The sequence below is a fragment of the Nuphar pumila genome, chromosome 2, assembly GCF_984573655.1.
Source record: "Nuphar pumila chromosome 2, dmNupPumi1.hap1.1, whole genome shotgun sequence".
NCBI lineage: Eukaryota > Viridiplantae > Streptophyta > Magnoliopsida > Nymphaeales > Nymphaeaceae > Nuphar > Nuphar pumila.
Window position 1 is genome coordinate 132158490 of NC_143250.1, and position 12442 is coordinate 132170931.

The 12442-nt window shown below is 36.1% G+C and overlaps 1 protein-coding gene across 2 annotated transcripts in view; it reads left to right on the forward strand.

Moving 5' to 3' along the window:
* Positions 1-12442, forward strand: part of LOC149847133 (transportin-1-like) — a 101537-nt gene that overhangs the window by 29573 nt on the left and 59522 nt on the right. For both annotated transcript variants that reach the window (XM_089996841.1, XM_089996840.1), the window contains one exon: positions 11545-11658. In XM_089996841.1, the coding sequence (XP_089852967.1) occupies positions 11545-11658 (114 nt within the window). The remainder of the gene's footprint in view (positions 1-11544; positions 11659-12442) is intronic.

Sequence of the window (12442 nt, forward strand, 5' to 3'; positions counted from 1 at the left end):
TTGTCTGCCCGTCAGTCTGTGGGTGAAATGCCATGTTGAACTTTAACGTGATACCACATGCTTTCTATAACTGGTGCCAGAATCGAGACGTAAAACGAGGGTCTCAGTCTAACACGATCGAACGTGATACCCCGTGAAATCGGACAATCTTATTCACATACAAATCTGCTAAGCTCTCTAAACTCTGACTGATTCTGATCGGCAGAAAATTGACACTCTTCGTCACCCGGTCCATTATCACCCAGATGACATCGTGTTGACGATGGGTACTCGACAAACCCACGATGAACTCCATGGAGATGTTGTCCCACTTTTACTCTGGAATGTCTAGCGGTTGAAGAAGTCTACTAGGTCTCTGATGCTCGATCTTCACCTGCTAGCAGGCGAGACACCGAGACACAAACTCTGCAATATCCCGCTTGATCCCGTTTCCCTAATAAGTGACCTGCAGATCCTTGAATATCTTGGTAGAACCAGAGTGAACAAAATATCTTGACTTGTGGGCCTCACTCATTAGCTCCTTCTGCAGGGCTTTCGGAGCCCACTATAACCCACTATCTGTTTCCAAACATGATGGTCCCATCCTCCTCACGGCGAAACTGTGCATCAGGCGTGTGTGTGCACAATGCTTTCTTCTCAGTCACTACCATCTCATTCCTGTCCATTCTCTGGATACTGACGCCTCACCACTACCGATGGTCACTTTGTGTGTGTGTGCGCGCAGTTCCTTTTCTTTCTTAGCCACCATCATCTCCTCCATTCTCTCAATATCGATTTAGCATCGCCACCCATCACCATGTCCTCTTTCATCTATCACTGCATGCTTATGAATGTTTCATTCTTTTAGGCCTCTGCAACCACCCATTTTCCTTCTTCCGCTGTCATCTCCATCACCACCATCTTTTTTACTTTCTATGAACCCACCTTGGCTTCTTCCTTATTCTTCTTTTTTTCATGTAAATATAAACATAGTATCAGCAAAGAGAGGTGAAGTGGAGGGAAAGACTTGGTGGCATTCATTGCACAATGCAACTGGGGCATTAGATTATATGTATATATATATATTTATATATATAGGAGAGAGAGAGAGAGAGAGAGAGAGAGAGAGAGAGAGAGAGAGAGAGAGGGGGGGGGGGATGGTCCACCCACCTGTTCTTCCCTTCAAAGTCTGCATGTGGATATGTTTTTATGGCAAATCTGACCGTACAGATGTGATCTCCATGGTCGAAAAACCTACAAATAGTCTATTGGATCGAACTTTTTTGACGTGGAGGTAGGATATTACAAGGATCTAAAAATCAATGGTTCTGAAATGTCTGAATTTTCTACGTTATAAAATCCTACCCACAGATAAAAACAGTTTGATCCACGAGCCTATTTATAGGTTTTCGGCAATGGATATCACATTTGTGCGGTTAGATTTGCCTAAAAGCATATCTACATGCAGATTTTGAAGGGGAGGACAAGTGGGTAGACTAGAGAGAGAAAGAGAGCAGAAGGGAAATTGGAATAGGGGAGTGATCATTTCAAACCTTTAGAAGATTGTAGAAGCTGAAAGTGAGTATAAAGCAGTATGGGTGAATTGTTTAAGAAGCAATATGTGAAATCATGTAAAACATTGATAATTGATAGAAGTAAAAAGAAAATTTTTAAGTAATGAAGATGGTAACCATATCATTCTATTAGGAAATCTTTAGATCACTTAAGAGAACAATGCACAAATATGCGCTCAACAAAAGTACAAAATATCAAAAGGTGCACCTTAATATGCTTACTTTGGACACTAAACATTGAAATAATAAAAGAATTTGTGCAACAATGTGTGCATATCTTATCACATATATTACAGATCTAAAAAGCTTCAACTAAGCCTGCATGATACTTTTAAACAACAAGATCTGCTTACGGCAGAAAGTGTTTTATAGATCCCTACTTGTAAAATTGTATCCAGTGCCATTTTAAAGTAGCCTTGATTTCTTTCATCTAAAAGACAAATTTATGAAGCAACAACAAAATATATTCATATTATCTCAAAATTTACAAAGAAATAAAATCTAGCATCTAAATTGCATCATATTTATGCCATTATTATTTTACAAAAATCTCATATCCAAATAGTGTCAAAATTGGTAACTAGGATTTCTATGACTGGGATTGAGGACTCTCATCATTGGGAATCAGGGTTTCCTAACTGCTTTTTAAGAATCGAGATTCCTACTCACTTTGAGCACTTCTAATATTATGGTTAATGCTAACCCAAAGTAATCTGCCAAACAATTTGTTTTCTATTAATGGAGAAAAGGTTCAATTTGCTTTTAGTTATTGCTCATTATTTAGGTGCTATTTTAAGCATTTCCTTTTCTATAATTTCTTTACAAGAAGTGGCAATTGAGTTATTTGGAAGAGGTGAAGCTATTAAAAGATAAAGGAAAGAACATTTTAGTAATACTCTAGGTGTTGGTGGCGGTGGGAGGGGAGGGGGGGTTAGTATGTCATAAAGGGGCAAGCCTATTTATAAAATTTATGGATTAGTGGTGCAAAGTTGAAGGAAAATCCTTTTGGTGGGACAATTAAGGAAATGTGATAGGATGTAGAGCGTGCTTGAATGAAGAATTATGTTTGTATTATATTTTTTCAAATCACCATATTATCCTCATCTAAATTTAGTAATACTCTAGGTGTTGTGGGTGGTGGGAGGGGGGTTAGTATGTAACGACCCCAAATTGACCATCGAAAAATGCGTTTTTTTAAAAAAAAATATTGCGGAAAACATCCCAGGGATTCGGGGCACATTATAGATTTAATATACACAACCCGAACAAGCATTCAAACATAGAATAGAAATTTAATCCATGAACTGAATTTGAATTGACCTAATCAAATAGTCTCAATGAAGGTTCACACAGATTGCAAAACAAAAAGAGACTATCTCATATACGTCAGAACCCGAGCCACCAGATCCTTACCCTCGTGCTCTCTAGCTAGCAAGTCTCCCCATCACGGTGCCTCAGTACCTGAAAAAGATTTTTAAAAACCGGGTAAGAACCGAAGTTCTCGTACGAGACCCTCTCGAAATCTAACAGTAAAGAATTTAAGATAGATCAAATCAAACACAAGTTTAAGAGGGCTCTAAAAACAACACATATTTAGAACAACTTACAATTTAAGCAGTTTATCAAATAACTAATAATTTACATGCTAAATCAAACATCTAAAGATGCATGAATCAATGCAACATGCATTAATAACTTTTTAAGTTCAAATATCAATATTTCTTTTGCATGCATGTCCGTATTTAATGCACAAATTTTAATTTTCACTTTCTTAAAAGCCTGCAGATACTAAAAAAATGGGCAAAGTTCTCGAGGTTCAATACAGTTCCTAGTGATAGCTTAACATACAATTTGTATTTTATTTACAGGGTTTTACACTTGTTCTTCGATCAATATTAAAAATCATAATCATCAACCAGAACATTAGGAATCATCACCTAATGCCGGGACGACAAGGAAATCAACATCCATTGACACTACTTTCTTGGTATACCAATAACTATAGCAGACTCAACACCACCACCCTCAGGAAAAGTAGCGGAAGTCTCCTATAACTGTGTCCCAGAACATGAACCACGTATCGGGTTCTTGGGAACAACAAGTGCACATGGTGTTTAGTATCCTCACGGTCCTCCATGACCGTCATCCAAGGTTCTCACCCTTTCATAGAGACACCAAGAAAAAAAATTTATTATACTGTTTCGTCTATTTTACCAACCTTAATTAACTTAGAGTCATGCAAATCAATATGCATTAACATATTCGGGCCCTTGCCCTGTCACATCAACAGTATAATTATTTCAAAAAATCTAATTTTTAAACAAATCATTTTGCAATTTAATTTACAATGTAACATTTCATAAGCAACACATGCTCATGGCCTTTAAAGGCCCAACCGTGGTTCATACATTACCATAATAAGATAACATTGCAAAAATTTGCACACATAAATATTCAAATTTTCATGTTCACAAAACAACTCATGGTACAATCACAAAAATCTGATGGATGCATATTGAATCATGTATAACAGTTTTAAATATCAATCCACACCTATGTCACATGGGTGCGGGTGCGGGGATGTGGCACTTCCAAAAAACCCGTGTGCGGGGGTGCGACAGGGGCAAAAATGTAAAAAAAAAATTATATATATATATATAATTTTGAAGTTTTAACAGTTTAACATTTAACAATAAACATTGTCATAAACTCATAATATGATTCATCATGCATGCAGTATATCAACCTAAATATCAAATTATCAATCAAATAAGTAAAGCAATTACATAAATCGACCTAAATATCAATCAAATAAGTATTGCATAAAAAAACTAAATTACATACCAAAGTATATCCTGATGAAGTAATGGATGCTAATAATTTTCTTCTTCATCATCAAATGCATCATTAGAAGGAATACTGGGCTCAACTAAATCCATGTTTGTTACGTTGAATTCATGTTCTCCTTCGAAGTCACACTCTTCTGGGTTTACATCCCAAAATTTGGATGTTCCTTGTCTGCATTATAAACCCAATTTGAAAATGATAAATACAATACAAGTATATTTAAATGAAAACTAAGAAATAATCAAATAACTAAGAGAGCAAATTAGTACCTGTATTCATCATTGCTTCGCGAAAGTAATCGAAGATTTGAATGAACATATACTAAATCTTCTGCACGCTTGCTGGTGAGTTTATTTCTCTTCATGTTGTGGATTTGAGAATATGTGCTCCAATTTCTTTCACAACAAGATGAACTAGCAGGTTGCGATAGCAATCTTAATGCAAGACGTTGCAGAAGAGGTGTTTCTGATCCAAATGTTGACCACCATGTGATAGGATCTATATTATCTTCTTCTCTCGCGAATAATGCCGGTGCATATAATCTCGAAGATGAAAATTTTTCAAACTCTTGTGTGACTTGATGTAGAAGATATGCTTCTAGAAAAAGTCTTGTCATACACATATTTCTATGTCTTGATAGCTCTGGATCTAAATTTGGAGGGACACGACCAATACCACCAACCCGCCACTTATTTGCATAATATTTTGGATTAAGAGAATGTGCCATGCAATGCAAATGTGTGTTGCTCTTATCCCATCTTCTGACTAAAATTGAATGAATATGATTAAAAAAATCTGAATCATCCAATGCAGGATTTTTTTCTTCATGCATGAAAACTATAGTTGTATTTTTTCAATCATATTATCCCACATTTCATAAACTCTGTGAAGCATGAGCTCATCCTTATCAACTTCTCTTAACATTTACCAAATAGGTTGCGTAAATTGAAGGAAGTATACCACTCTGTCCCAAAACTCATCATCAAGAATGAATTTCTTAATTTCTTGAGCCTTGATATCATCACCAGCACGATAGAATGTCCAATTTTCATCAGTCACCATGTTAATCAAAGCATTCTTCACTCTTTTAATCCTCTTCATCATCACAATGATGGACGCAAAACGTGTTTCAGCGACCTTTAACAATTTCAAATCAGAATGCCTATTAAATATAGCATTAGCACGATGGTGGTTAACAACAAAATTCCTAATGCTTTTGACATTTCTTTCTAAATCTTCAATCCATGAACATAAAGCATATGCTTGTGAATTTTCTTCTTCTTTGGGGTTGTAGATGCTCTTTAGGGCTAGATTTAAGCTGTGTGCTACACAGGGAGTCCAAAAAATATGAGGGTACTCACTCTCCAAACTCAACGCTGCACTTTTACAAACTGTAGAGTTGTCTGTAATGATTTGTACCACTTTCTGATCACCCACTTCTTTTATCACTTCTATAAACAATCCCTTCAAATACTCTGCATTTTTATATTCCCCAGATGCATCAACTGCTTTCAAGAATATTGGGCCATTAAGCGAACAAGCAATGAAATTGATTAATGGACGCCTTTGAATATCTGTCAATCCATCAGACACAATAGAAACTCCATTTTGCTCCCATGAATATTTTTTAATCTCTAACAACCTCTCCACATTTGCCCTCTTTTCTGCAAGAAGTGTGGTTCGTATTTTTTCTGAACTTGGAGGCATATAACCACTCAAATTACAATTTGCCAAGGATCTTACTAAATCCTTCCAATAAGGATTTCTAGCCGCATTAAATGGGAGTGAACCAGAATAAAAATACCTCCCAACTTTTCTATCCAATTCTTCTCTTCCATATGTATTGAATGCTGCTTGTATCGTTCCTCTACCTCCTACATTGACTTTTTTTTTTCAGCATCTTCTTTGTGGCTTACAAATGGCACACTGAGTGCAGAAGAATCGGCCATTGCCTTTCTCTTCTCATATTCTTCTTGTATTTTCTTGTATTGCCTTCGCATTGCCTCATCAACTTTCCTGCAAGCTGAAATGCCATGTCCTGGTATCTTCAACAAATGAGCCTTCACTCTTGTGTAAGACCCAACAAAATCTCTTTCGCAGAGCTTGCATCGAAATCTCTTGTTTCCACCACCTCCTTCTCCAGTTTTTGCAAGTTTATCTACATGTACCCATAGTGGCCCCACATCATCAATCCCACTACAACTATCAGCAAAACTAGCAGCAGAACTCACATGTTGGGATGAGGATGACGCAAATCCTTTCCCTTTATCCGTCATTTTTATCCTGAAAACACAAAAAAAATACATTAAAATTTTCAAATCAATTTGAAAACACAGGGAGAAGGGGGGGCTCAGCCCCTCCCCTGCCAACCCAACAAGAGAGCGAGAGCGAGGGGGGCTCGGGCCCTCCCCTGCTGAAAACAGAGAGAGCCAGATGGGGGAGGGGATCGGCCCCTCCCCTGTCGACCCAAAAAAAGAGCCAGGTGGGGAAGGGGCTCGACATCTGTTTTGCCGACGCGGGTGCGTTGACGCGGGTGCGGCATCTGTTTTGCCGAGTCCCTGTGACATAGATCCACACGCAGGAAAAATATATGCGTGTATTAAACCCAACCAGAAATTCAAATTTTCAAAACTGGTTCTACAAAAGAAACACAGTTTTTTATCTTAAACACAAACTGCTTCTACAAAAGAAACACAGATTTTTATCTTAAACCCAAACACAGATTTAAAAGTTTATAGATCCACTGTGTTCCCGGTTCAAGAATGCAAACATATATATATATATATATATATATATATATATATACCTGCTGTGTACCCTATATATATATTTCTGCTGTGAACCTTGTTCAAGAACGCAGACATATATATCTGCTGCAAACTCTGATCAATAACACATGCATATATATATATATATTTCTGTTGCGAACTTTGTTCAAGAACGCAGATATATATATATATATATATATATATTTCTACTGCGAATTCTGTTCAAGAACGCAAACACACACACACACACACATATATATATATATATTTCTGCTGTGAACCTTTTTCAATAACACAGACATATATATATATATATCTCAGCTGCGAACTCTGTTTAAGAATGCAGGCATATATATATATATATATATATATATATATATATATATATATATACAACAAACAACAACAAACAACAACAACAACTACGCCTTTATCCCAAAACAATTGGGGTCGGCGATATGAACCAAAAAGGAAAATCCTTCTGGGTCTTCCACATGAGTCCTTCTCCTCCAATCATTTATATCCAATGCCATGTCCTCGGTGAGGTTCAAAGCATTCGTATCCTTTCCTATCATCTCCATCCATGTCTTCCTAGGCCTACCTCGACCTCTTTTAACTAATATATTTTTCCATTTCTCCATCCTTCTAACTGGAGCATCATTAGGCATATGTCCAAACCACCGTAAACGATTCTCTCTCATCTTATTTTCAATGGGTGCAACACCTACCTTCTTACGTATCTCCTCGTTCTGAATCTTATCTTTTATTGTATTTTCACACATCCATCTAAGCATACGCATCTCAGCTACACTCATTTTTTGAATATGATGTCTCTTGGCAGCCCTATATTCCGTACCATATAGTAAAGCGGGCCTAATAATCGTCCTATAAAACTTTCCCTTCAACCGCAATGGCATTCTACGATCGCACAACACTCCAATTGCACTTTTCCATTTCATCCACCCAACCTTTATCCTATGATTTACATCTCCATGCTTTTGAGTGATAGATCCCAAATATTTGAAACAATCATCCACCGGTATTTCTTGCTCACCAAGCTTCACTACACTCCCATCACTACCTCGTTGCTTACTAAACCGACATTCCATATATTCTGTATTACTCTTTACTCAACTTAAAACCTCTTGCTTCCAATGTCTGTCTCCATAATTCTAACTTAGCACTAACCCCAGCTCTAGACTCATCAATCAAAACAATATCATCAGCAAACAACATACACCACGACACATTTTCTTGAATTGATCTCGTAAGCTCATCCATCACTATAGCAAATAGGAAAGGGCTTAAAGCAGATCCTTGATGTAACCCAACCGTTATAGGAAAATTGATTTTATGCTGTGAACTTTGTTCAAGAACAGAAAAACACAGACTTATATATATATATATATATATATATATATTCAAGAACACAAAAAATCACATTCATGTATATATGCTCAAGAACGCAGAAAAACATAGGCATATATACATGTTAAAAAATGCAAAAAAACACAAACATATGTATGTTCAAGAACACAGAAAATTGTGTGTGTATGTGTGTGTATATATATATATAATGTTCAAGAATGCAGAAAATCATAGGCATATGCATGTTGAAGAATGCAGAAAATCGCAGACATTATATATATATATATATGTGTGTGTGTGTGTGTGTTTTCAAGAACGCAGAACATCGCAGGCTTATGAATGTTCAAGAACGCAGAAAGTACAGACATACATATATATTTGCTTGCTATGAATCTCTGTTCAAGAACAGAAAACGCTGGCCATTATATACATATAAACAATTTAAATCCTAAATATATTAATATCTATAAACCCAACGTGAAACTAGTCCAAAAACACACAGGTTTCACTTCTTTTGGCTCATCAAAACTAAAACAGGAAATCAATATCCACATCAGCAGAGAAGAATCAATGTTTGATAAATCCAAAATCTGTGCATGGAAACAGAGATTTGGTTTTTCTTAAACCCATGCTTGATTCAATCTAGGCTAAACACCTTACCCATTCAGATTAATTGATAGAGAATCCCACACCTTCGCTTGTGGATTCGTAAAAGAAGGAGACTTTAAGGCTTCTCTCTCTCTTACGGTTCAGCCTCTTCCCTTTTTCTTTCAAAACTGATATGGAGGAGGGCTGGTATGAGTTATTTAAAACAAAAAGGGACTCCTCTAGGAGGTGACACCCCTCTTAATAAAGATAAGAGTTCTATAGAAATATAACTCTTTCCTATTCTATCTTCTTTAAATATATATATATATATATTTATATGTATATACTTTCTTTATTATAAAGTTTTAAATTTGTATTCATTTTAAAGGCTGAAGTACCTTATTATGGATGGGCTATGGGTCTTGACTGATGGACCCATGCCCAAATCCATATTAATGTCAGCCCATATATATATATATATGTATATAGGTCTCGGTCAGTGGATCCTGGACCATGTCCAGATCCATTTGACGTCGACCCCCTATATACATATATTATATATATTTTATATTAATCTAAACAATGAAAATATATTTATTTAATAAAAAATATATTTATTAAATAAAAGTTTAGGCACAATTCTACGAGATATTACATAGTATGTCATAAAGGGGCAATCCTATTTATAGAATTTATGGATTAGTGGTGCAAAGGTAAAGGTGGAAATCCTTTTGATGGGACAATTAAGGAAATGTGATAGCACGTAGAGAGTACTTGAATAAAGAATTATGTTTGTATTATATTTTTTCAAGTCGCCATATTATCATCTATGTCGCATAAGTGCGGATGTGGGTGCAAAAGGTGCAACACGACAATTTCAAAAAACTTGGGTGCATATATATATATATATATATATATATATATAGAGAGAGAGAGAGAGAGAGAGAGAGAGAGAGAGAGAGAGAGAGAGTAGCTGGGTTTTTGAAGGGTTCCTTTGCATGTTTTTCTCGAATTTGACCGTACATGTGTTCCATGTGTTTGTTTTTATAGGAATGGACTCTTGCATCATTCGATTCCGACGCGCAGGTAGGTTTTTATAAGGTTTGAAAATGGATGGTGTAAAATTTTTATAAATATCGTAAATATTCAAGGCTTAAAAATTCATGTTTTTTAAAATAAAAAAGCATGATCCAAGTGTTGTTTCGACCATGCCGAACACATTTGTGCGGTTAGATTTGGGAAAAAATCAACTCGGAACCCCCCCCCCCCTTTGCTCCTGGTAGGCTGCCGTAGGCACCTAAGGCTGGAAGCAACTACTCCCTTCTCTCTCTCTCTCTATATATATATGTAATGTGTGTGTATGTGCAAATATGTAATTAAGTATATATTATAAATAAAACTGCGCTCGGTTAGGGTTAACTGAGTCCAATTTTGGACAAAAATGGACCCCAATGCTGTTGTCTGCAGTTGACACTGCAGAAGCCATGTCCAAGTGTCGCACCTGCACGGACATGTGTGTGTTGTCCTTTTAGAAGAGTCAATGTTACATATATCCTCATTAATACCTTCATTTACCCCAGAGGACCTATAACATGCATACCCTTCTTGGCCTTTGTGATATAATGACTACAATTAAACAAACAATAATCCTTTTTCATATTTTACCAAATTCTTTGTGTATGTGCGATGAAGATGAGTTGGAAGCTCTTCACATTTAATCTTGAGAAAAAGAAACATAAAAAAACGGAAAAAGGTCAAGGTAGTATGTCATAAAGGGGCAAGCTATTTATTGAATTTATGGATTAGTGGTGCAGAGTCGAAGGTGGAAATCCTTTTGATGGGGCAATTAAAGAATGTGATATGATGCAGATTGTACTTGAATTTAGAGTTATGTTTGTATTATATTTTTTCAAGTCGCCATATTATCCTCATTAATACCTTCATTTACCCCAGAAAGACCTATAACCCTCGATTGACGACTGCAGCCTTTTTCCATAACATATATACCCTTCTCGACCTTTGTGATCTAACTACTACAATTAAACAAACAATTATCATTTTTCATACTTTCCCAAAATCTTTGTGTGATGAAGATGGGTTAGAAGCTCTTCACATTTGATCTTGAGAAAAAGAAACATAAAAACCGGAAAAAGGTCAAGGTTATCTGAAAAAGCCAAAATTTCGTTTTTTGTTTTAATTTTTTTTTATTTGCTGAGATTTTTGTTTGATTGATGGGTTTTGAGGTGGATACCATATGAGATACTAGTGTCAGTCTAAATTTCTGCTCATTAGTTTTGCTATAGAAAAATTCTGCATCTCATATATCATCATCAAACCAGTCTAGTTGTTACTGTCGGCTGTCACTGGTTTTGTAATTTGTAAAATGTGATAAATCTATTAGCCTTTATGTTTTTTTGTAGGATGATGATATTGTCAATGTTTGGAATCTGAGGAAATGTAGTGCAGCAGCTCTTGATGTTCTGTCGAATGTTTTTGGTGACGAGATTCTTCCAACTTTAATGCCCTTGGTTCAGGTAATTATGTCTCATATGTTCTTAATTATGTTGTTTAGGTGTTATATTTTTTGGAAATAACATTTTATTGTTGTTCAACACTCGTCAAATTTATTTTTATAAGTATCTACCAGCCCATATATGTATTCTTTGAGCTCTATTTTGTTCTAGTCACTGTTAATGTAAGTTTGGAACTTTGGAGCTTATAAGATCACCTGTCCTAATGCATTTTCACTGCCGTCCCTCTCTCTCTGAGTCTCCTGCTTCTTTGTGCAAAATATTCACAGTTACTGCAACATCTTGGAGACGGCAAAATTTCTCACTGAACAGAAGCTCCAGGCATACAAGTCAATATATATTTCCTCCTATGATTTGAATAAATTTCTGTGTGGGTGGGTTCTTAATTGTATCCTATGTAGTGGCATCTCATCATGCCATGCTGAACATGAAGATGTCTCTACATCTCATGTTGCTCATATTGTGCTTAACAGCAAAGATCTGATGCCTTGCTTTCTGCTCCAGAACAACATACATCTTGTGTTTTGATATTCCTTCTCAAATCTCTACTGTTGTGGCATTCTTGTGTTGCTTTCTATGAATTCTGCTTCATCCAACAAGACCAGATCGTGGTGAAATTTGCTAGAATTTAGTCTGTCATTAATGTGTTAGGTTTACACATGCCCCTCAATCCCTTTCTTTGAAGTGGATAGTCAATCTGGAACCTTTTGTTTTTTCATTTTTTGGAAAAAGATTATTGGCGATCGTAATTGTGGTACATCCACTCATCAGTAATCATTATTCCAAG